The sequence below is a fragment of the Hakea prostrata genome, chromosome 2 (genome assembly GCF_041222555.1).
Source record: "Hakea prostrata isolate BN-2017 chromosome 2, UWA_Hpros_2, whole genome shotgun sequence".
NCBI classification, from domain to species: Eukaryota; Viridiplantae; Streptophyta; class Magnoliopsida; order Proteales; family Proteaceae; genus Hakea; species Hakea prostrata.
The window spans coordinates 50,678,768-50,705,461 of NC_142601.1; the positions used below are offsets into that span (position 1 = coordinate 50,678,768).

The 26,694-nt window shown below is 41.2% G+C and overlaps 2 protein-coding genes across 3 annotated transcripts; both read left to right on the forward strand.

Annotated features, from left to right (window-relative positions):
• LOC149024728 (Tetratricopeptide repeat (TPR)-like superfamily protein) lies at positions 1 to 26,360 on the forward strand. 2 transcript variants are annotated; one of them, XM_089144932.1, is made up of 4 exons: positions 1 to 2,353; positions 3,889 to 5,038; positions 5,125 to 5,270; positions 25,598 to 26,360. In XM_089144932.1, exons 1-2 carry the CDS (start codon positions 815 to 817, stop codon positions 4,693 to 4,695), a joined length of 2,346 nt encoding a protein of 781 aa, XP_089001058.1. In that variant the 5' UTR covers positions 1 to 814; the 3' UTR covers positions 4,696 to 5,038; positions 5,125 to 5,270; positions 25,598 to 26,360. The 2 variants fall into 2 exon arrangements, with proteins under 2 accessions (XP_089001058.1, XP_089001057.1); XM_089144931.1 differs by lacking the exon at positions 25,598 to 26,360 and having other exon boundaries at positions 5,125 to 8,668.
• On the forward strand, positions 22,662 to 24,338 carry LOC149024729 (uncharacterized). The gene is made up of 2 exons (XM_089143528.1): positions 22,662 to 22,859; positions 23,439 to 24,338. Exons 1-2 carry the CDS (start codon positions 22,662 to 22,664, stop codon positions 24,336 to 24,338), a joined length of 1,098 nt encoding a protein of 365 aa, XP_088999654.1.
• Positions 26,361 to 26,694: the final 334 nt, after the last annotated feature.

Below are 26,694 nucleotides of genomic sequence, written 5' to 3' on the forward strand. Positions count from 1 at the left end.
GACTAAATTAAAAGTCGTGCTTCTTTTAATATTAATTGCAGGAATCCAGACTGGGAAGCTAAAGAACAGGAATTGCTTGCCAAATTAAAGCTCACTGTCAACCAGAGAGAGTTACTCTGGCTACAAAAATCAAGACATAATTGGGCTCAGACTGGAGATTAAAAAAAATACTTAATTTTTTTCCATCTTTCAACAATTAAAAGGAGAAGCAAGGAATAAGATTAAGAGCATTCATCATGAAGGTCTCACTTACACATAGCATTCATAGATTTCAGCAGCTTTTGACTCTCATTTCAAACCCATTTACAACTTCACCAATCCCCATCTAGATGACAGATATTTTGACCTCACCCGGAATGGAGTCTCAAAGGAAGCAAAGTTCGGTCTGTGTTCAGTCCGGGGAACCCATCAGGGCCTGGTACCTTTGATCCATCAATGCCAAAAGCTGCTAATTTGATTTCTTCCACTGTGACAGGGAGCAAGTTTGGAAGCGAAGTCCGATGATAAATCATCAGCCCCAGAAGGATGGAGTACTGTGTGATTTTTCCTTGTGATATTTCTATTTCTAAAAGAGAGGGAAAAAAGGTAATTTTCCTCGTGGTTCTGTGAGCCGTTATTTCCAATCTGGGTTGGATTCATCAATATTCAATTGCCGATACTGTAGCGCCGATTTTCGAAACTTGGTGCCACGGGTTTTTTTGGAAAAAGCAGTCGTGTATGGTTTCGTAATCATAGCTCCTACACACTGGAAGCTGCTGGTAGAAATCGCTGCAGAAGAGCACCGAAGCTTGGGTGGTTAGAATACGTGATAATCATGCACGGCTTCTTCCATGCCAACCGTTGTACTGGAAGAAACATTCACAGCAGCTCGTCATTCCCATACCTACAAAATGCACGAACTGGCGATCCTCAAACTAGATTGAACAGAAAGGCAAATCGGTCGCTAGTGAGACCAGAAAGAGGTAACAATAGGAAGAACCAATCCTCCATTTCGGATGCAGAGGTTGTGAGATGGAACATGTCTATCAGCGAGCATATGCGCAGCGGCCGCTGCGACTCGGCCCTTGATCTCTTCCAGACTATGCCCCGCCGAACTTCTGTCTCTTGGAACGCAATGATTTCTGGGTATCTCATGAACAACAGATTTGACCTTGCCCGTCAATTCTTCGACAAGGCACCCGATAGAGACCTCGTTTCTTGGAATGTAATGCTTAATGGGTATGTTCGGAATCGTAACCTCAGTGCTGCTCGTGCACTGTTCGATATGATGCCTAAACGAGATGTTGTGTCATGGAATACCATGTTGTCGGGTTATGCTCAGGGTGGCTATGTTGACGAAGCAAGGGAGATCTTCGACCGGATACCGGAGAAGAATTCTATATCGTGGAATGGGATACTTGCTGCCTATATACAGAATGGACGGATTGAGTCTGCTCGTCAGCTCTTTGACTCGAAATCAGATTGGGAGATAGTTTCTTGGAATTCGATGATGGCAGGGTATCTGCGGAAGAAGAGATTGGTTGATGCTCGAAGCCTTTTTGATCGAATGCCTGAGAGAGATGAAGTTTCTTGGAATACCATGATCACTGGTTATGCTCAAAATGGAGAATTACTGGAAGGACAGAAGTTGTTTGAAGAGTCTCCGACCCGGGATGTGTTTACTTGGACAGCTATGGTGTCTGGGTATGTGCAGAATGGGATGTTGATGGAAGCCAGAAGAATCTTTGACGAAATGCCGGAGAAGAACTCTGTTTCATGGAATGCAATGATTGCAGGTTACTCACAGTCTAGGAGAATGGATCTGGCTAGGGAATTGTTTGATGCAATGCCTTGCCGGAATATTAGTTCTTGGAATACCATGATCACTGGATATGCACAGGATGAGGACATTGATCACGCTCAGAGTCTGTTCGATGTGATGCCTCATCGAGATTCCATCTCATGGGCAGCCATTATTGCTGGGTATGCTCAGAGTGGTCACAGCGAAGAGGCTCTGTCCCTTTTTATTGAAATGAAGAGAGACGGAGAAAGAATGAATAGATCTACATTTACCAGTGCCCTGAGCACTTGTGCAGATATTGCAGCCCTCGAGCTTGGGAAGCAAGTGCATGGACGGCTTGTCAAGGCAGGATATGAGACAGGTTGTTATGTGGGGAATGCACTTCTTGCCATGTATTGCAAATGTGGGAGCATAGATGAAGCATATGAGATGTTCATAGAGATGCCAGCCAAGGATGTGGTCACATGGAACACAATGATCACTGGATATGCCAAGCATGGGTATGGTAAGGAAGCTCTGAAGGTTTTTGAATCAATGACGATGATGGGTATCAGACCAGATGATGTCACCATGGTAATTGTTTTTTTTCTTCTTTTTCCTTTTGTAATATTTGTCTTTTATGTGTTACTGTAGGTGTTGTATGAATGGGATTTCCACTCTTATGTTTTAAATATTATGTGAGACTAACTAGGTTCTGTGCATGCTAAGGACATGATGGGGATAACATGGGAAGACATTTAATTGAAATTGGAAGTTCCAAGGGTGAATACAACAAATATTTTTAAATATATGGGTAGAGGTAGACAGCACAAGAGGAAAAAACTCTCATTTTATTGTTGTACATCCTTAGGGCCCTTGACAGCTTGATCTTTTAGGATAAGTGTTCGTAGCAGGGTATTAAAGTAAGGAGGTCAAGTGCCTGTCCAGCAGTTCAGATGTTATATATGCCTTTAATAAGCAATTTGTAGCTCCAAATTTGTCATTTGCTCCAAATTTGTCATTTGTATCTGGTGCTATCATGGTTATTTAGGCAGCAAGGCAAGGAAGATGTTTATGGCCTTCCTAGGTGCTGCGACAGACTGACGGTGGGTGGCCACAAATTGTTGCCATTGAGAAAAGGCATTCAAGTTTTATTTGTTTATTATTTTCATTTTTCATATTACAATTTTACTTGGAAAAATTACATATTAGAAATTATATAATTCTACTTATATGCTAAATAAAATTGAAGAATCTTACCAATGCAAGAAATTCATCAGAATAAAAAGTCAACAAGCTATATTATCATACTATTATATCAATATAGGAAATATGTTCATCTCTTTGAAAATTGATTTGTTTGGATGATTTTATTGTTGCCCAAGAGGCCAAGACTTTTATATGCAGTACAAAACCTGTTTGCCAACAAATTTTAAGATTGCTTGGGTCTGAATGTCTGATAATAACGAGTGTGTGTGAATGCTGGCACTTTTATAGATTTTTAGCAATGTATTGCCATGTTTAGTTTTATTGGATTTTAGCTTTGAGAAAAACCACAGCATTTGAATGTTCGAAACTGCATTTACTACTGAAAGTCTAGTGCTTATTTATTTATTTTTAAAACTTGAATCTGGAGTTGAAATTTTATTCCTTTGGAATATGAATTTTCTTTTCAGAACCATTTTGATTCTATTCAATAGGGAGTTATTTGTTTATTTATGAATAAAACCTCATTAGTAATTGCAATATAAAATATAAAAATACTCGTTTAAATGATACTTGGCATAAATAAGGGCCAATACGAGATCCAATACGATAAAATTTGGTGCCAGGTGCCTTCCACCAAAAAAAAGGCCTGGGTGACAAGGTGGTGCTTAGGCAACTCCTTGATAACTATGTATGCTAGGCATATTTGAAGAAAGTGTTACAATTGCATAGATGCCATACATTTAATATTAACATTTATATATTATCATTGTCATCTCTGTTTCCCTTTTTCCTGGGTAAGTATAATTTGCTTGGGTTATGTATCAACAGTCTATGAGTATGATGTGCTTTCTTCAGAACTGGAGTATCAGTAACTTGTCACTGTATATGTTCTCACTGTTTTATGTCCCTGTTTGTTACAGGTTGGTGTTTTGTCAGCATGTAGTCATACTGGTTTAGTTAATAAAGGCACAGAGTACTTTTATTCCATGGAAAAGGAATATGGCATAACACCTAAGGCACAACATTACACTTGCATGATAGATCTTTTAGGCCGAGCAGGTAGATTAGAAGATGCTCAATTGCTCATGAAGAACATGCCTTTTGAACCTGATGGAGCAACATGGGGTGCTTTACTTGGTGCAAGTAGGATTCATGGTGACACCAAACTAGGTGAGGAGGCTGCCAAGAGGATTTTTGAGTTGGAGCCTGAGAATTCAGGGATGTATGTTCTCCTTTCAAATTTATATGCAGCTTCAGGTAGATGGAATGATGTTGGTAAGATGAGATTGAGAATGAGAGATGGCGGTGTGAGGAAGGTTCCTGGGTATAGCTGGATTGAGGTTCAGAACAAAGTTCACACATTCTCAGTTGGAGATTCAGTGCATCCTGACAAAGATAAAATATATGATTTCCTGGAGGAATTGGATCTCAAGATGAAGAAGGATGGTTATATTTCCAAAACAAAAATGGTGTTGCATGATGTGGAAGAGGAGGAAAAGGAGCACATGCTGAAGTATCACAGTGAAAAGCTAGCTGTGGCTTTTGGAATTCTGACTGTACCACCAGGGAGACCAATCCGGGTGATCAAGAATCTACGTGTATGCGAAGATTGCCATTCTGCCCTAAAACATATATCCAAGATTGTGGGAAGGTTGATAATATTAAGAGATTCCAACCGCTTTCACCATTTTAGTAATGGTAACTGCTCATGTGGGGATTATTGGTGATACCAAAGGTGGAGCTTGTGCTAGAGATTGTACAAGGATAATAGCTGTTGAACTGTTGATTGAAGCTGCATGTATTTGCAGCAAGACATTCAGGGATAGTTTGGTGTGCCTATTATTTTTTACTTCTTGGACGAAGTGATCACAATGACAGCTATTACCAGCGCTGGGACCATCGAGAAAATCAGAACTGTGGACGGTGATGGTTGCTGACAAGCATGGAGAGGGATAATTATTAAATCACAATTGATGGTTGGAATTTGACATTGTAAATGGGTCTGCCTACTGGTTCTTCTTCTTGCTTTACTTGGGATTAGAATTGGCAACAGCTTGACTGAACAAAATGGTATAGTTTTCCAAATTCTTAGATTTTTAGTTTCATTATCTCTTGTTAGGTCCATGGTAAATAAGATACAAATTTCAAATTTGCAGCCTGTGAAGCATGTTGTGGTGTCAGCCATTTCACTGTACAAATCAGATAATCTTTCACATGCAAATACTTTGCACGATCCATCTTGGTGACCAGCTTTATTATCTCTGGATGAAGCATTTGCAAGAATACATATTTGCCTTTTCCGGTATGTTATTTCTCTTCCTTCATTTTATTTTATTTTGGATGATGTTCTTACATCCTGTAGATACCATGCAAAGCATTTGCAAGAATTTGAATTGGATTTGTGAATATCTTTTTTCTCCTAATAATCTGCTTTCTTTGGTTGTTTTTCTTCCATAATACTTCATTAGTTATGCCCATTGATGTCTGTTTTGAAGTCTAGAATGGCATATAGAGGATCTGTCTTTTGGTTGAATAAACTAATATTCAAAAACCCAAGGAGAGAAAGAAGAATGCACACAAAAAAGTGGGGGGGGGGGAACAGCTGACAACCTACTAGGAGGCTGCAAAGAGGAACCCAAAACCCCAGGTTACAACACCAGCCTATCAGGGGGGGGGGGGGAACTGCCAGAGTTTGGAGGAAACATAAAAAAGATGGCTTTCCAAATCAAATCAAAAGATCTGCAGCTGGAGGTCCATATTCTGAGGTTGCATTCCTACCAAGCTTGCGAGCAGCCATGCAGTACACTAGCTTACCAGCCATATCACAAATAGAAGAACTGAGAAAAGTCCTTGAGAACCATAACCAATCACGAGAAAGCCAAATGAACACCTGGAGCGGGGCCAAATGGAGGAGATATGCTTCATCTAGATGCGGTTGGAGAAGGGGCAAGCAAAGAGGAGATGGTCTATGTCTTCAAGGCTGTTCCAGCAAAGAGCACAATTAGAGGGGTTCCAGGAAAGGCACCATTGGGGCTGTTTCAGCAAAGGGCACAATTAGGACTGCTGTGCCTGGAATGAAGGTGGCTGTACTTGAAGGACTGAAGTTGAAGATACTTTCACACATCCGCTGTGGCCCACGACTCAGCTTGCGTCCAAACTCTGAATTTTTATTAATCAATCTCGACTTAACTTTACAGAGAATGGAGGCTTTATTTTGTAGCCTCAAGAAATCATAAAGGACCCAAAGTTGGAAAACCAATTAGAATTCTAACTGGCTAACCAATTCTAACTCAGACTACTAACTGAGAACTTCAATTTGCACGAGGAACTTTCATAACTTACTCTATAGGACTCCAATTAAAATTGTAAGAGTAGATGTTGATACTTTGCATGGACTAGGACAACTCTACTGGACTCCATCTCAAACTTGGAATCTAACATAAACAAGGATCTTTAATAAGTTGCAAAATATGGGCTCAAATAAGAAAATAAAAATATATCTGGGGTCCAGACAACAAACTGGACTCGATTGGTCCCAGAACTAGAGTCCGCAATGATGGAAAAATTACCAAAATACCCTATACTTGGATGAATTTACCAGAGTTTCTGGTAAGACCGTAGGGTGCTGGTAAACCCTTGGGCCCTCATTTGGTAGGTCCTAGATTTATTTATATGAATCTGATTACAATAGAGGTTTATATGGAGTTACAATTATGAAACCATTACAACTAATGCTAGCTAGTCTGGGGCCAATCTGATATTGAATGAGATAGTATTCCATGGCACAGTATATACCATGCAAGATTACCCCATAAGATGCAGATGCCAAGATGTTTGGTAAGAAGTGGGTGGTTTGCTTCTCAGATTGGTGAACCAACCCCATGGTCTTTAGAACCAGCCAACCATATGTTTGGGCAGCTCATTAGGGCCGAGAGCTGCTGGGTCTCTCAAACCCAGATAACGAGGGTTTGACAAGTTGACTTCTGGAAGAACTTTAATATGCTGGGTTTCTTTGGTGTGGACCACATGGGATGCTCAAGGACTTTGGCTGGAAACTTTTAGAAGGGTTAAGTATTATTCATTACTTATTTAATCAGCTCACTTAGTTCCTATTTTTCATGTTACAATATTTAGTTTCTATACTTCAGCTCCCCCCCACACAAAATTTGTCTTTAACTTGGTTGCAAGCATATAACCCTATATTAAAGGTTGTTTAAGCCTACACATGCATAAAGCCCCTATATATTGTAAAGGCTGTTTAAGCCTCCCCAGCAATATTTTAAGTTGATGAATGAAGAATGATTTTGAGCCCTGCTAATCTGCTATTTCTCTTGTCCTTTGTGTGTGATAAGAAAGGTTAATGGAGCTTGGCTGAGAGGGCCTAATCCATCAGTTATTTATTTATTTATTTTCTGTTTTGACACTTTCTTCTTCTCTCAATTGAACAACTCTTGTGCTGAGGATCTAAGTCTGCTGCAACCGTTGGAAGGACCATCTAATGTTGATCACCCCTTTCCATCAAGAAAGCTGCTGCTGCAACTTCCCCTATTCGAGTAAGCTTGCTGTTGCCCTGGAGCTTAGCTGGTTGTTGCAGCATCTGAGTCCCTCATCTCCATTCTTTGTCACCAAGCTGGGTTTTGTAACACCATCCGTCATCGGTCATCCATTCCCTCCATTTGATTGATCCACCTTCCCCTCCCAATCCATTGTTGTTTTCATCCATCTAACTAAACCTTCAATTTTCATTTCCCTGCAGCACCTTCGGGGAATGTATGGTAACCTTTCAATTTTCATCCATCCATTCTGACCATCAGAATTATTAAGCTTGAAGCACAGCCCTACCATCATTCAATCACCAATCAATCCAATTTTGGTCGCATTGTAGCAGTTGGTTTTACCTGCAGCACCTTCGGGGAATGTATGGTAACCTTTCTAAGATTCACTTCTGGTGGGTTTTTTTTCCCCCTCTCTCTCTCTCTCCCTCCTGTTCTGTTTCTGGGGGCAGATGTATGTGTTGTCTGGTCTGTTATTGTGGTTTTTCAAAATGGACCAGATGATGTGTGTTCATGATTTTGAGAAAGAAGTATATTAAAGTTTATTGAGAAATGTAAAAGTCAAATGGTACATAAGGAAATTAGTAAAAATACTTGAGGGTATTTTAGGTGGTAAAAATGTAGCCATGTTTTTGGAGTTCATGCTTTTATAATAGTAGTATGATAGTATGTGATATGGAGAAAATATGATCGAACCGGGTTCATACTTGGTTTGATCCTCAACTCCGGTCGAGACAGAAGGAATCAACTCGCTCCCGAGCGAACCGAATCCGTAAGATGGCTTGCTAAGGAAGAAAACTTATTCAGCTACAAGCACGCCCTAATCCAACTTATGTATTAGGTTAACTACCCTAATGATGGCAGACTCAAATTGACGGCTGCGGCTAATCATTATCGAAGGGATAATCATCGCATAACTTAGAGGTTATCTCAGGAGTCCTCTACTAGTCCAAACTAGTAGAAGTCTATCGCTCAACGGATCTAACTGTTAAGATCCAACGACTACCCGAAGAAGGCTCAAGTGCATCCAACGAAGGAGATTCAAAGGTACACTCTATATAAACCTCACTGCCATACGAGGTGAGGGACTCAGATTCACACACACACACTGGTAGACAAACTATCAGAGGCTTACGATCTAGATCACCTTTCCCAGTCTTCATTCCTAGCTCCGTGCCTCAGCGAGCCGTTTGTGATTAAGTTCATCAAGCGACTTAGCCTTCGGAGGTGGACTCCGACCCCCGCGGTCGGGCCACATCCGACGCTCGTTTGCGAGTCATCACGAGGAGATCTAAGGGTGAGCAGATTTTGGACGCATCATTTGGCGCCGTCGTGGGAAAGACTTGTAAAGCCATGGTGACTAGATCGGCAGCAGCCGCTGCATAGTGCGATTCCGGTGTTCAGATCCCTAGGGTGAACAATCCAGACGTTTCCCAGGGAAGCCAACATCCTATTGAGGTAGATGGTGGTCAGGGAGGACATAATCCTCCAGATCATTCCAAGATCAATTGAATCAGGTGAAGAATCAACTCTTGGAGGTGAGCCAAACACTCCGCGTGCTCACCAGGCGAGTGGTGTTACCACAAGAACCTGATCATTGCGATTCAGGGAGCTGTGTGCTGCCACGTGATCAAAGATTGGCTGAAGACCGGAATATCGGTTAGAACTTTCGTGAAGGTGACCGAGGACCTAGGAGAATTGACGATCAACCTAGGCGAGACGATCGGTTCGACGGACCGCGGGGAAAGTACAAGCGATTCAAATACAAGGTTGGATACAGGGGTGAGAACTCACTCACCAACTGTCAGAAGAACCGTTCGTGATGATCGAGCAGTTCGCGATGAGCGGAATGTTCGTGAGGAACTGGCCGTTCGTGATGATCGAATAGCTCGTGAAGATCGTGTTAATCGAGTTCGTGATCATATTGCTGAAGATCACCCGACCCAGATTGGTCAGGAATTGGCCAACATCAATCAGAAGTTAGGACAGTTGGCTAAGGGAAGGATAACTGAGGATATTTACTCGGTCATTCGGAAGACCCCCTTTGCCGAGCCAATTGCGGGATATCGGTTTCCCATAATTTCCGTTTGCCTACCTTTTCTACATTCGATGGCTCGGAGATCCAACGGCCCACATTGGCTATTATCGCGAGACCATGGCGGTTCAGGTAATTTCGATGAAATTTTATGCGAGGTTTTGGTTCATCTTTGACCGGAGTAGCACAAAAGTGGTTTCGAACCTCCCATACGGAAGGATCGTAAAATTTGATGAATTGGCGCACAAATTCATAGGGGCGATTCAGTGGAATACGAGGTCAAGAAAACGGAAGAAACCTTTTCTTGTTAGACAAGGAAAAGCGAATCGATCGAGAGAGTTTTTGAAAAGATTTAACAAAGTAACGATGGAGATAGAAAATTTGGATGAGCAAGTAGCCAAAGCTGCTCTATTCACTTGGACTCACTAACCGAAAACTCCTGGAGTTATTATTACGGGATATGCACGCAACTTATGCTTTGAGTTGGTACGGAGATGCCGAGAAGCGGGCCGAAGTCATGGAGATCTTAGATGCGCGCCAAGGAGACAATAAAGCCTCCACTAAGGAACGAAGGCTCTGACGAGCGAAGCGAAGCCAAAGAAGAATGTTCGCGATCGGGTTGGAAAATCTCGGGCTTGGCGCCGGTGGTCTCCGGTAAAAGTGAGTATACTCCATTGAATGCTCCTCGGGCTGATATTCTAAATATCATCAAAAGGTGAAATATTTTGAAGTGGCCACCTAAAATTCCTTTGAAGCCCGGAGAGCGACGGGATCGAGAAAAGTATTGCTGATTCCACAAGGACTATGGTCATTATACAAATGACTGTCGTCATCCGAAAGAGATATGAGAGATAATATCTCGGGAAGCGAAAAGGGGCGGGAAAAGGGGAGATCAAGAGGAAGTAAGAAAAGGAGGTGAGGAAGAAGGAGGAGACGTTTGAAAAAAAAAAGAAGAAAAGGAGTAAGAATCGGAGGATGAAAGAGGTGACTGATGATGCAAGCAAGGTAGAGAGAGAAGGATAGAGGGAAGGGGGGACAAATGAAGTGTATCAAAAGATGTGGTGAGGAGTGGCCAGGGGAAGGGGTATCAGGAAGTTTTTAAGAAAAGAACAAGTGGTGGAGATATAATGTTATCCGAATCTATCAAGATAGGGTATGTTTGACAAAACACGAAGATAAAAGAGAATGGAGAGTTGACCAAAGGACTGGGTTAATTTAAAAAAGAGAAGGGGAATAGAAGTTGAGGATAAGAAGGAAAGAGGGAAGGAGGGAGCAAAAAGGAGGGATAAGAAGATTACAACGGGTGAGGGGAGGAATTCAAAAGGAAGAAGCACTAAAAAAAAGGAGGGGGAGAAGGGAAGGCAAAAACGATAGAAAGGAAAGATAGAAAAAGGAGAAATAGAAAAAAGGGAAGTGAAAAGAAGAAGGAGAACCAAGAAGCCGAGAGGGAATGGTAAAAAGGATGGGAAGTGGAGGATGTGACAAACAAGATCAAAAGGTGTAAAGATGTATCCATACCGAGACGATAGAGGGGGAGAAACCTAAGTGGAGCACGGAAAGATCCAGAATAAGGAAGATGAGAAGTGGATGGATAAAGAAAAAAGGCGGGAAAAATGAGAAAGGGAACAAGATTTTAAAGATTTGATAGGAAGAAGTTGAAGCTATGTGAGAAGCGGAAGAGCTAAAAGAAACAAGGAAGGAGGATTCGGAAAAATAAAGAAGGAAGAAAGTGCGGAGTTTCTTGAAATTGGGCAGGGTCAAGAGAGGTAGAGGAAGAAAAAGGCCGGTTGACATGGAGGCCAAAGGTGATGGGGGAGGGAGAGTTGGTTTGAATGTTTATCAGTAAAAAGTGTGCCATTCAAGGCATAAAGATGAAAGGAAGCAAAATGGAAAAAGAACAGAGTTAAAGAAGCACAAGTAGAGAAGGGGAAAAAGCAATCAGGATGTCCCTTGGGTAGTGGATGTCGTGAGAAAGATAAAAAACGTGGTGATTTACATAGAGCAGTATTGTAGATGGGAGACACGAATCGAGATTGAGAAGGGCCGCTATGATGGCGAGGAAGCTAAGGCCATATTTCGAGCTCATCAATTGAGGTATTTACAACTTTTCCTCTCGGAAAGTTCTTAATAAACCTGATTTGTTTAGAAGGATGGTGTTGGTCGGTTGAACAGTGAGTTCAAGTGAGAAGAAGAATCAAAGTGGGGTAGTGATTTGTAGTGAAACTAGCACATGGAGTCCAAGAAGATCCCAATAACCGAGAGGAATGGGATGGTTGAGTAATAAAGATGGAGAGAGTGGAATCCTATTGAAAAGTAGAGGTTTATATTCGATATGCTTAAGATGCACGAACAAGTAAAACGACGAAAGAGGTGATAGTGGACTCGGTTGTCAAAAGCATGCATGGATGTACTATTTATAGTGACCCAACTATAGTCAACAGTCTAGGAGTATGATATTAAAGAACCAGCGAAATATCAAGAGATAGTGAAGCATCAAAAGAATTCATAAGTCGGCTAGAATACGGAAACACCAGAGAAACCCAGAGTTAGCTATGGGGAAGCATGGTTGTGGAGATAATGGCGACAAACGGGATCGGAGTTGAGGAAAAAGGAACGAGCAAAGAGCTGATAGTCTTTGATCTGTTGGAGGTGGGAAAGGCAAAGAGGACTCAACATTATCAAAGAAGGATAGCGCTCATAAAAAGTGAAGAACGTGGTACTAGCGAGATTTGGTGTTGAGAAACACAGCAAGTCACCAAAGAAAATGGATCTTTCTGGGAAGGACCTTATATGGTTATAAAAGGGGTTCAAGAGAAGTGAAGAACATAAAGAAAGAGTTGGATCGTTCGTGGAATGGGGCATCTCAAATTTTTTATCCTGATGATGATTTCAATTTTGTTCGTGATGTAAACATTTCAACTCAATCAATGAATTATTGGCTTTCAACAAATTATCTTTGATTGGAGGGCAAACACCACATAAGAACAAGATCCAACTATAAGGACGGATGAAAGTCCGTGGGCCTTCAACACAAGGAATATTCGGAATTTCTAAGTCAAGGCATTGGATGAAAACCGAGGAGTTGAAGGGTGGTTTGAAACAGTAAGTTCCTCAAGATATTGAATTTTGAATTATCCAAGTAAAGGCAGGTTTAAAACCGAGTGAGTTCCTACAAGGATTGGTTTAAAACAGTGAGTTCCTTCTGGACTTATTGTATTTCTCCGGAAATCCTTAAGTAAAGGCAGGTTTAAAACGAGTGAGTTCCTTCACAAGGCACGGTTTAAAACGAGTGAGTTCCTTCTCGGACTTATTGTATTTCTCCGGAAATCTTTAAGTAAAGGCATGCTAAACAACTAAGACCTAATGCAACAACAATTCAAATGACAGCAAAGTTCAAGATGAAGTTAATTTATTTCTTCAAAAGACAAGAGGGGCTAATATCAACATAAGATTACAAGAGATGGGTACAATCTTGGTCAAAAAAGAAAGTCATCACGATGATCAAAGAAGCATAAAGATGGACAACTTGCGAACAAAAAGAGTCAATATGGTATGGATTCAAGGAAAAGAAGAGGAGGAATGAGGATTACAAAAACATTAGATGTATAAAATTGAATTAACTGTCGGCTTGTCGAGAAATATGGTCCTCGATCAAACTGCATTAAGGGAGCTCGTCATAATGACTCCTTCCAAGGGAGAAAAACAGGAGAACTTAAAAAGAAACGGATCGAAGGCGAGGAAAACATTTTGGTCGCGAGGAGGAAGGCCCAGGTTGGTAAATACTCGGGATGGCAAACAGATGTAGAGAGTCGTATCAAAATGAGGATCCTTCCTTAGTATTGATTCCCATACCGTTCTCACCATCCCGACGCTGAAGTTATAAGCATTCAACATATCAACAAAGGGCTTATTGTGTAAATACTTGAAGAGAGCCGGAACATCGGTTGGAAGGGATTCGGGCAAAGGAACGACGCTTGCCTTTGAGGTAACCTTGAGATCCTTTGGCTGACTTTCCAACCCTCGCTCGGTTGGGATCTTCTCCCGGCATCATCCAAGTCGACCGAAGACGATCGATCAGAATTCTTCTCTCTGCAAACTCCCAAGCTAATTTCCTTAGGCGAGCAATCTCAACATCTTTAGCTGGAGATTTCTGAAGCCCGGAAACTTCATTGCTCGACCTATTGAGCCTAGAGGCTGCTTCCACTTGGTTGTGGAAGTTACCAGTAAGACTCCTGCAAACAACTTCCGAGTTAAAAAGGAGCAGAAGAGTAATATTCAGAATCGAAAGATAATGGAGAAAGACTTACATCGCCATTCCAACGCTCTGTCAAAGACTTCATCTGGAAGTTTGGAAAGAACTGCGCTCTCAGAAGTCATTCGAGCAGCAGTGCACCATTCTAACGCTCTGTCAAACTCGTTTGACATTAATTCGGGCGAAGGATGAGAAGTATGAGCTACATTAAGAGAAGGATGAGCTGCATCACTTGTCACCCGACGGCGCTTCCTGGTGGCAAAATCCTCCAACTCCAAAGGAGAAAAGAGGATGCCAAACAAGCACTAGAATTGGAAATAGGAGCAGCACTTGCTGGGACCACACCTTCATCAGACGCCAACATAGTTGCCTCAGATGCCCGAAGAGTCTCCTTCGGGGGTGTACGAACGGTCTCTGCAGCAGGGGCGTCAACAGCGCCATCAACAGTGAAGTGATCAAGATCTTCCTGGGAAGAACGAGCGATCACTTCAGGCAGAAGAGGCGTAGGGACGGCATCAATAGAAACTGTGGGAATCTGACTTGAAGATTCACCAACAGCAGTCGCCTTACGTTTGGAGGATTCATTAGCTGAAACCACCTCACTGGCCCCAACCACCGCAGACGGAACGATTTTCTTATAAGATTTCGCTCTGATAAAGTTCGGGTCGATCCTGGGAGCCACTGTATAAACAGAAAAGCCGTATCAGTACAGATATCCAACAACGAAAGAAAAGAGGGAAAACCCTAGTTCTCTATCAGCTATGAAAAACCGATTAACTAAACCCCAAGTAATACTACTTGTGCGGTTTACTCAAGGGGAATGGGGAAAGAGATGAGTAATCAAAAAACTCACTTGTTTAGAAGTTGATAGAGTTATTGTTGGAGTACGAGGAATACGGAAGCAAGCAGGAGGACGGAATGTCGCTTTAGCAAATCTTACTTGCAGATAGCAGGATAGATGGAGAGTACCCACGAAGGCTTTAAATAGCCTCAGGTATTAAGACGGCGGTTGAGAGCTAAAGACAACCAATGGCCCAGATCGAAATGACGCTTCGAAATCAGCAACAAGCAAGATCAACGGTCAGAAGGAGGCCACATGGAAACATGTGGAGGCGAGCACCCGATGCAGGGATACCTCCAATCGTCGCACCGCCATTGTGATAATGGATGTATTACCAATTTATTGGAAACAGTGAATGGTACACCCAAGCAAGGAAACGTTTGGACTTCGCAGATACCAGAAGGGAAACGTGTGGACTTTGCAGTAAATGAAGGAGCGGGAAAGATTAATGCATCTTTCCAAAACGTATCTTCATAATATCTTTACAAGATTATTATTCGTCAAAGAATGTGAAGTTAAGTGATAAGTTTTATCATTTATATTTTGATATTCAAGACAATATTTCGATAGGAGACGAGGAAATAGTAAGGCCAATATGAAAAAGAAGTGTCTATTCATTAGCAAGGAGGTTAATCTTTACAAAAAAAAAGATAACTCCCTAAGCCTCTTCTTCATTGTTGCCCGAGGAGCCCTGGGCAGGGGGACTTTTCTCAGGATCCTGAGAAGAGCCTTCCTCAAGATTGACGTTGTCAGAACCCTCTTCAGCAGCAGCTTGTGACTCAGCTTGTGACTTTTCCTCTGGAAGCGCCGGCTCGTCAGCAAGATATGCCTCATATTGTACGTCAGCTGGAAAAGGATCATCTTCCTGAGCCCAGTCTGGGAGATCCATGCCTAATTTCCCGAAGACCTCTTTATGGCACACCTCACGAAAGGGAGCAGTATCGAAGGAAGGGATTGATGCGAGAATTCGCTCCCAAACGTCATTCTGCCCCAAGCGATAAGCTTGGATGTTGTAGGCACCCAGCAATTGGGAGAAAGGTACGCTATTCAGGTACTTCCGAACACAATCCTTCCGAAGCTCTGGCTTGATGTGCTCGGGCTTGCTAGGAATCGCCAACTTCAAGTATTCTTCGTTCTCTATACATTTAAATTCAAGTCTGTTACCGAACAACGTGGCAGCTTCTTTTTGCTTCTTGGCCTCGCGCTCGGCAGCAACGGCACGAGCCTTTGAAGAATTAAGGGCCTCTTTGAGGGAGTTCACTTCTTCCTCGTGCTTTCTTTGCAGCTCCTCGGCAGCTGCAGTAAGCTGGTCTATCTCAGAATTGGCTTTGGCCAAATTCTCTTCACAGGTTTGCAGCAAGGAGTTGTTGCGGCCAACCCGGCTCAATGCTTCCATGTGTTGATAGAAGCTCAACACAGCATTCCTGGGAAGGCAGAAATTATCAGAAGAAGTCATAAGAAATTATGAAAAAATAAGTAAGCAAGAAGACTGGTACCTTGTGGATTGACTCACAAGGGCAACGTCGTCCAGGGTTTCAAATTCCTGGCAATTAGAAGGAATAAGATTGAGGGAGCTCCACTCTGCAGCTTTCTCAGGATCCTATGTCACCCTGTCGGTCAACTTCAGGGTCCACTGGGGGGTGAAGACCTCCTCACAATCCGCAGAATTTTTGGATTTTTTATGGGAGGAAGCATCAATTGTATCATGCCTCCTTTTGGTTCGAACGGAGGAGGAGACATTAGTCTTCTCCACCATCGTCTTCTTCCCTTTACCCGAAGCATCAGCCACGGGCCTGATATTCCTGATATCCCTGTAAGAGGGGTCGGGAGAGGGAACAGAAGCCTCTTGATCAACGGTCAAGGCTCTAGGCGATCGTTGCTCGGCTGTCACAACGGCCCTAGCGGCCTTCACTCGCAGGTTCTCGAGGTTCATTCTTGGAGGCACTGCAAAGAAGAGCAAGAGTCGAGAATTAAAGACGTATCACTTGGTGAAATTAAAGGATGATGGTTAGAAGCTCACAATGTGCCAAGCCCCGATCGAAGAATGGAGTTATACTCCACCTCAAGTCCATGTATCTCTTGATACCATGGAATGGATTTGATCTTCCTGATGGCCGCCTCGTCTTCTTTGGATATGGGAAGGCCTCGGTTATTCTCAGAAGAAGAAGTACACCGCCTCCAGACGGTCGGGAAGTTAAGATCTGATGGAGGTGCTCGACAGAAAAAGTATCGTTCGTGCCATCTTTTGTGGTTAGAAGGGCAAGTTCCTTTGACAAGGATGCTGCCCCTCCAATCAAGTTTAGCTTTATTGCGTTTGGACAGAAAAACCCAGCCGGGAGGATGGGAGATAGAAAGAACATGAAAATGCACAAAGAGAGAAAGAGATGGCGTAATGCCAAGTTCAAAACACAAACCCAAGAAGCCGACGATGAGACGCCAGCTATTGGGAAGGAGCATTCCGGGGCAAATGTCCCAATGATTCGAACGGCTGAGAACAAAGGATTAAAAAGGGAAAGCGAACCCCGCTTTCCAGTGCATCTATATACAGAGAAAACTCACCCGAAAGGGTTGAATCAACCCTCTCATTAGGATGGGGAGCCCTAACCTGATAAGAGGAAGGAAAATCAAAATCTTGGATTGCTGATAGAAGGGTTTCCTCCTTGAAAACGGAGGGAACAGAGCCAGGTCCGATGGCGGACCTGGAAGTTTGAGGCTGCCTAGAAGACTCGGCAGTTACCCTAGAAGTCTTGGAAGATCTAGACTCAGGAAGGACGGAAGAAGTTTCGGTTTTTCTCTCTAAACTTTTTTGAGAAACTTCAGCAAACTCGCGCCAGAGGACAATTAGGGTTTTGTTATCACTATCCGATTGTTCGGAAGGAGGGGAAGCAAAAGCTTCATTACCACTACTATTACTAACACTGGGTACCAGAGAAACCCTATTATCTGCCATTACTTGTTTTAGTAAGGTACAAAAAGAAAAAGACCAGTAAACTTACTGATTCAGTGAGGCAAAAGCTTGAGAACAGGAAGGTGCGAAGCAGACAACAAAGGTTCAAATTCCAGATAAGAAGAATGAAACCTATGAAGACAACGAACCGCTTTTAAAGCACCTGCACGAGTGTTCGGGAATCTGAACGATCGAGATTGATTCAAAATCGACGATCGAGATTAGAAGACGTTTTGAAAGTTTGAACTCACGAATCCAAACAGCGTTCGGAAACCGTCGCTTGGGTTACGTGAGCCACGACAGATCGACTGCAAGGAGACACGTGGCATTACCCTCACAACGCTTGAGGAAAAGTGACCACCGCATTAAATGTGATATGACATTTAATGGAACACGCAGAGATTATTGCCTTATGAAGAACCCAGTTAAAAACCAAGCCCTCGGGATCGACTGAACGCTTGGTCTGGGGGGCTCGTGATATGGAGAAAATATGATCGAACCGGGTTCATACTTGGTTTGATCCTCAACTCCGGTCGAGACAGAAGGAATCGACTCGCTCCCGAGCGAACCGAATCCGTAAGATGGCTTGCTGAGGAAGAAAACTTATTCAGCTACAAGCCCGCCCTTATCCAACTTATGGATTAGGTTAACTACCCTAATGATGGCAGACTCAAATTGACGGCTGCGGCTAATCATTATCGAAGGGATAATCATCGCATAACCTAGAGGTTATCTCAGGAGTCCTCTACTAGTCCAAACTAGTAGAAGTCTATCGCTCAACGGATCTAACTGTTAAGATCCAACGACTACCTGAAGAAGGCTCAAGTGTATCCAACGAAGGAGATTCAAAGGTACACTCTATATAAACCTCACTGCCATACGAGGTGAGGGACTCAGATTCACACACACACTGGTAGACATAAACTATCAGAGGCTTATGATCTAGATCACCTTTCCCAGTTCTTCATTCCTTAGCTCTGTGCTTCTAGCAGAGCCGTTTGTGATTAAGTTCATCAACTGACTTAGCCTTCGGAGGTGGACTCCCGACCCCCGCGGTCGGGCCACATCTGACGCTTTCGTTTTGCAGGTCATCACGAGGAGATCTAAGGGCTGAGCAGATTTTGGATGCATCAGTATGATACATATAAATATAAAGGTGAATAAAAGCATGTACTCCTATTTCGTAGCAAATCTTTTCCTATCCTTTTTTTTCTTTGAAATACCTTTTGTTTTATATTGTTTGTTATTTCTTTACTAATTTTTATTGGACATTTTCGGCAATTTGGTTACTAATAATGATTAACGAGATATACGCTTAAAAAAGAAAAACAAAAAGAGAATCTTCTCCTAAATTCTAACCCTCTCTCCATGATTTCCATTTCCATTTTTTCTATTAGAATCTAATCATCTCCCTAGAACTTTCCTACCTTTTAATAAAAAGCTTCCTTTCCTTCTATTATATTGTTGGTATTTATAATTTTTAATGGTAATAGAGTATGATGTGAGATAGAAAGCTTGATATTTTTTAAGATGTGATACTTTCTTAATAAGGTAATGAAATACGGTGTTTGGTTTTATTTGAAAGGTAATAGAATAGAATCTAGGTAAAACGGCAAATTATGGTCATTTTTTTTAAGATATGCCTTAAAAATAATCTTGTGTGAGATAGGAAGAATATAGTGTAATAATGAACTACACTTGGGATTTTAGTTTTACCAAAAAAGTTCCTCTTCCACTATCCTTTCCTTTTGGTGTTCTAATTACCATCTAAAAAGAAAGAAATCATCTTCTACTCTACTTTCCTTTTTCTATACAATTGATATGTTAGTTTTAAATGAAACAACATTCTTATTGTTTAATTTCCTTTTTTATTGCAAAATCTAATGCTCCAAATCCTCTCTGGTTTTCTTTTAATTTTTTTTCCTAATCTAATTGTCTTTTAACTTTCTTCCTAATCTAATTTGTTCTCACATTCTCCCCCACACTCATTGGTCTCTCCCCCCCCCCCCCCTTCTTCTCCTTCCCTGTCCCGCTGCCTCTCCCTCAAAAGCATTCATATTTCATTTGTGTTTTTTTCTTTTATGTAGATCTTCCAAGATTTCAGAAGCTCCTGAACCGTTCAGAGTGTCAAGGAGAAGCCCTCAAACCACAATGTTGTCTTAGTTACTGTTAATTGGCAACCAGGGTTTCTTTCAAGATTTCAGAAGCTCCTTTTGAGTGATTTTGTTTCCCTTGGAATAGATAAGATTTCTTTTGATCTCAGATTTCTGCTGCATGTTATTAGTTTCTTGTTCATCTTATAATCTGGAATATCATCTTTAGTTTGAATTTACCTTTCTGTTACTTTTCTTTAGTTTTCTTCGAATTTTATCTATGTAAAATTGATCCATGGATATGTACAATTCCCACTTGTCCCCTGATTTCAGAAGCTCCATACGAGTAATGTTCTTTCCCTTCAAATAGATAGGAGGGCAGGTAGGTGAGATGTCGTCGATGAAGGTCTCGCCACTCAACTTGAGAAGCAGGGTGCAGGCATCAATGGTCAACAGGTTTGTTAATTGCTCCTATTATGTGGGAAAGAAAATCACTTAAAGGGAGCTTTTGAAATCTTGGAAGAAACACTGGTTGCCGATTAATAGTAATTAAGACAGTGTTGTGATTTGAGGGCTTCTCCTTGACATTCTAAACTGTTCATGAGCTTCTGAAATCTTGAAAGATCTATGTAAAAGAAAAAACATGAATGAAATATGAATGCTTTTGGGAGTGAGGGAGAGACCAATGAGCATGGGAAAGAATGTAAAAATTAAAAGGAAACCTATAGAGAAGCTGGGGCATTATATTTCACAACAAAAAAGGACATTAAACAATAAGAATTCAATAGTATAGAAGATGATTTCTTTCTTTTTACATGGTAATTAGAACACCAAAATGAAAGGATAGTAGAAGAGGAATTTTTTTTGGTAAATCTAAAATCCCAAGTTTAGTTCATTGTTACACTATATTCTTCCCATTTTATACAAGATTTTTCTTTAAGTCATATCTTAAAAAAATTACCGTAATTTACCTTCTTTTTTTTTTTTTTTAACCAAGATTTTATTCTATTATCTTTTCAAAAAAATACCAGATTTATCGTATTTCATTACCTTATTAAGAAAGTACCATGTCTTAAAAGAATATCAAGATCCCTATCTCACGCCATATTCCATTGTCATTTAAAAATACTAACAATATGATAGAAGAAAAGAAAGCTTTTTGGTAAACGGTAGAAAAGTTTTAGGGAGATGATTAGATTCTGATAGAAAAAATGGAAATCGTGGAGAGAGGGTTAGAATTTAGCAAAGATTTTCTTTTTGTTTTTCTTTTTCAAGAGTATATCTCGTTATTAGTAAACCTGTAAATGGATAACCGAAATCCGCCTCCGTATTCGCATTCGTATTAGTTTAAGAGTATCCGAATCCAAATTTTTCTTACCGGAAAATATCCGTATCCGTCCGACAACCTAACGGATTCGGATTCGGATATTTACTAAACGGATCGGATATTATCCGGATAGTATTTTATCCAATTAACATAAATATATAATTTTTAATAAGTTTAAATAACAAACGTGATTTTGAAGGTCAAGAGGGGACGCGCATCGCAAGATGGTGGCCCTGAGAACACATCCCCTGCTCGGTGATCTTATGCGGAGACAGTAGCTAATCATCCTGTTAGTGATCCATTTGATCCCGAAGACAAAGCTGAAGAAGATGAAGATCTGGACAGCGAAGGTTTGTTGGAAGTGGACTCCTCGGATTGGGAGACTGATAGCGAAAATGAGGGGGCTGAAGAGGTGGAGGATAACCCGTTTTGTCCAACCATCAACCTATCAAAGAAGGAGAAGGAAATACTCAGGCGTCCATGGCAGCAATCAGTAATTCTCAAGTTAGTAGGGAAGACCGTGGGGTATAAGGCATTATCTAAGAGGATGCAGATCCTTTGGAAGCCGAGGGGTTCTTTGGAACTAATAGATATTGGATATGACTATTATATTGCAAAATTCGGGTCACAGGAAGATTTCCGACGGGTGTTAACAGAAGGCCCTTTGATAATCTCTGATCACTACTTGTCCATTAGGAGATGGGAACCGGATTTTGATCCTAGCAGTCTTGAGCTTAAAACACTAATTGTCTGGGTCCGTTTTCCGGGCGTTTCAATAGAGTACTTTGATAAGAGATTTCTTCTTAACTTGGGCAGTCGTGTGGGAAGGGTTGTCAAGGTTGATAGTAAGACTAAAATGGCTACACGAGGCAAGTTTGCGAGGGTGTGTGTAGAGATCGATCTATCAAAACCCTTGCTTTCTAAATTCAGGCGAAAAAAGAAGGTTTAAAACATTTTGTATGAATCTCTGCATTTGTTATGTTACGAGTGTGGTAGGTTCGGCCATCAGAAAGAACAATGTAGTGCTACTTCAACCAACGATGAACCATGCAACACTGAAGCCAAGAAGGATGCTTCAAAAGGCGTTAAGGGGGTAGTTATTGCAAGCAAGACTCCTGTGGCCTCGGAGAACACTTATGGTCCATGGATGACCGTCGAGAAACCTCGCTACAAGAAAGATTTTCGTAAAGGTGCCGGTGTCGGCGCTAGCACCGGCAATGGGAGAGAAGGTCCAAATGTGGAAAGAGGGAACACGCCAAGGGGTGAGCAAGGCAATTTGGCGAGATTCTTGGGGTTTGGGTCCAGATTTGATGCGTTACGTGAAGATGACACAGAGGATGGCATAGATGGTATGATGAATAATCCTTTATTTGCCAATATGGTAAATACTAGTCAACGTTCTACCCATTTGGTGGAGGGAGTTGAAAAAGCCAACTCATTAATGGATTTGAATGAGGTGTCAAATATGGATATAAGGGGTAATTCTTCTTTGCATGCACAAGCCTTGGATCCTTATATGGGTGTGAGAAAAGATTCTTTATTAGTTGCACAAGAATCAAGGGATGTGTTGGGATCTCAAATTGAAGAGTCAGATATGGATATAGGAGGTAATTCCTCTTTACATGCATGAGCTTTGGATCCATATATGGGTGAGGGAGAAGATTCTTTATTAATTGCACAAGAATCAAGGCATGTGTTGGGATCTCAAATTCGGTCACCATATAAGCTGCTAGAGGATATTGCTCGTGCAAGGGAAAGGTTGACTTCGGCAAATTTGGTGGTTCCTGATGGGTCCCGCGAGAATCTAGAGGCTGATGGAGAAAGAGCAGGTGCTAATCAAACGGTGAAAATTAACCAAGGGCATCATGGGATGCGGGCTGTCCCTAGGGATGTGGCTCGATCTCGCTTGAACCAAGCGAACCACCCGATCGAGGAGGGTTGCTTCCAAGGCAAAATTTCTCTGTTGCAATGGAGGTTCAGAATTTGAATGAAGAAATAAGCATGGAGGTTGACCCTCGGCTTTAATGTTGCATGTTTTTTATCAAGATTTTTTGTTGGAACTGTAGAGGGGCGGGGAACAGGAGCTTCACCACCACCTTAAAGCACTATAGGAAAGAATACAATCCGGATTGTATTATAATATTAGAACCTCACATTAGTGGGGTGAAGGCAGATAGGGTCATAATAGAAAATGAGGGGTGTTGAAAGCTTTAGAAGTGAAGCGGTAGGTAGGTCTGGAGGAATTTGGTGCATCTTGCTTAATAATAATTGGAAGATCTCTCTTCTTCAATCTCATAGTCAATTTCTTTTCTTGGAAGTTAGTGATTCGGCGAACAACAAATGGGTTCTATCGGCTACATATGCTAGTCCGGTTGAATCTTCTAGACAAGACTATTGGGATGGCATTTTTTATGCAATGCAGACCTTTAACTATCCTTGGCTTGTGGTGGGTGACCTTAATGATGTAGTGGATCCTTCGGAGGTCAGGGGAGGTGCTCCAGTTTCCGTTAGAAGGTGCTTAAAGTTTAAGGAGAACATAGATAAATGTGGTCTCATTGATATGGGATCTATTGGGCCGAAGTACACTTGGAGGGGTCCTCACTGGAGTGGATACAAGCGTATCTTTAGAAGATTGGATCGAGGGCTTTGCTTGACAGATTGGCGTCTTCTGTTTCCAGAGGCTGTTGTTCATGTGGTTCCGAGACTCAAATCAGACCACCATCCTCTTATGTTGGATCTTTCTCCGGTTACTAGGCCTTTTCAAAAGAGGCCATTCAGACTTGAGGCCATGTGGTTTACACATGAGGGATTCTCCCAGGTAGTGTCAGAAGGGTGGAATGGAAACATGAAGCTCCCTGATGCTCTTAATGATATGAAGAATAACTTGTTGGACTGGAACAAAAAGGTTTTTGGGAATCTTGAGCATGCGAAGAGACGTCTCCATGCTAGGCTTGGAGGTATTCAGCGGATTCTAGCTAATGGGCGTCGAAACCCTTTCCTTACTCGACTTGAACAGGACCTCAGATTGGAATTAGAAAAAGTTCTTTATAGGGAAGAGATTCTCTGGGCTCAAAAAGCTAGGAAGGACTGGATGGTACAAGGTGATAGGAATACCAAGTATTTTCATATTTCCAAAATAACTTGCAGGAGGAACAAAATAGTTTCTTTGAAGGATGAGGGTGGCAGATGGATCTCTGATCCAGTTGAGCTTAGAAGCCATGTGGAGGGCTTCTATAAAAATCTTTTTACTAATGATTCTTCTGAAATGCAGGCCCTTGTTTCCAACCATGTCTACCCCTCCCTGGATGTTGATTGGTTGTGAAATCTTGAAGGTGTTGTCACAGAAGAAGTTTTCAGAGCCATTAAGCAAAAGGGGCCATGTGGGCCATTAAGCCAGTTTATGTTAAGTCAGCATTCCCAAGTACCTCAAAACGGATGTCCAATGAATATTCTTCCGTCTACTGAAGAAATTCAAACAGAATTAAGTACAAATTTCTGTCTAAGAGGATTTAAAAGATGCATCTGTTACCCCTCAATTAAGAAAAGCCCTAAATTTGTACTATCTAATCTGCATTTAATTTCCCCTCACTCTTCATATTGAACTCATTTCAGTTCCCATGATATCCTACAATTTTAAGTTAAACAAAAAAACAGAAAGACACTCATTCAAACAAAATGATAAGACTGAATCTGCCTATGAGATAATATTATATGTACTGAAAGTTCTGTAATTAATTATTTCATTGATCCCTCTGTTGGATTTTAGTGTCTTGATGCTTAGGTTTTTTGTTTCTTAACTAAATCCCTTCTTAATTATTGTTCCAGATTGGTAATCTCAAGGGGTTTCTTGTAATTAGCTACTTATGTTATTATTGTAAATGTATGTATAAGTTGCTGATTGGGAAACATTAACTCTCAAATCAATCAGAGTACTGACCCTCGAACAGTTATAAACTTGCTCATCAATGACACTTCCTATCTTAAGAAGTTTCATCTTTGATAGGAGTCAATGTTGTATTTACTGATAATGTTAGATTCCATTGTCATAATGAATGTGCAATTAAAAACACCTTTGTTGAATTCAGGATTTTTAACTTGTTCTCTATGACTTTGGGCTTCAATATTTAGTCATTTGTTGATTTTTTTTTCTCTTGTAGATTTATTTCTGGGACTAATTGTGCTGCTTGGTGTTAGATGCCTTTGTAGCATGCTGCCTTTGCCATATGCGTTAGTTTGGCTAACAATCAAATCGGTTGCTGTTATTTAGTAATGGGGTTAGATTGAAGTTTTTGCCATTTCCCTGTCTCAGTTTGATGGTTTGGAAAGTCAATATGTCTAATAATCTGGTCCATTGAAGAGCAAAATCTTTGTGAACAGGGGAAGGGGACCTTGAAAGAAGAGGGTTTTTTTTTTGGGGGGGGGGGGGTAGAGAAATTTGCAAGTAGCAAAGTAAAGCTTTCAGAAATATAGTGCCACTGAAGAATGCACCTGTATCAATTAAGAAATTTCACGGAAGGAGTGGAAGGTTAATTGTGATGCAGTACTTGGTAACATTGTGTGGGAAATTGGATTCATTTTCAGGGACCACTATGGCAAGCCATTGCATTGAATCAGCTATGTTGACAACTGTTCTCACTGGTGAAGCATTGGCAATTCACACAGGGATCCTTCAAAACTACTGAATGATGGTGTGGACCATTCCAGTGTTTAATCTGACCTCTAAAGCATTGATTTCATGTTTCAACAGACATTGAAGCAAACCATCAATTTCAGTCATCTCTGCCAGAACTACAGGACATCACATATTAAGCCGACTTCTTTTTGTAGGACGGTCGGATCCTTGACGCGTAATACTGATTGGTCCACTTCCTCTCCATTATTCTGAAAGGTTTTAGCTCAAAATTCATTTGCATCTCATGTTATTCTCCAATGAAACTTTATTTATCAATGAAAAAAAGGTACAACTGAGGATGACACCAATTCATATTTGCTGATGATCCTAGGGATAATGTAAGTCTTGAGCTCAAGCTTGGTCTGTTTGTAATCGATCAGTCTCAGTGAAAAGGTCTAGCCTGATGTAGGAATGTTGTTAATTGGTCAGGTTTTAGGTTATTGGTTTGGTTCTTTAACGATTTCAACAACTAGAATCAGAACAGTAAGCTTTACCAATTTCAAATCTAAGTTCCAGAACACCATTAACTACGGGTTCCTTAAATGTTTCCAACTTTTCCGAGAACATATGCTTTTCAAAATAACCTTTATAAACATTTCAATTCCGACTCTTTGTAATAAAATACATTTTTGGGTCTTTAGTTTCATCCAGGACAAACAAAATACTAGAATGTTGTTCTTGCAGCCTTGATTATCATTTTTCTTTCTATTTTTCTAGACTATTAATCTAGAGAATAACGAGTAATTAGCTATATGTATATATATATATATATATATATTTAAGATTGGGAGTAAATTTCCTTAAAACTTTTATATATACCAATTAGTTCTATTGGTTTAGACCAGTAAGGCCAGATTCGAACCATTAACAGGAAACAAAGACCAACACTATCCCAATACGCTGTTGGGTGGACCGATTTCGGTTCCTAATGGGATGGCTCCGGTTCAAAATTAAAACCCCAAGGTTGATGGTAGCCTGACCCTGACTAATTTTTTTTTATACTCCC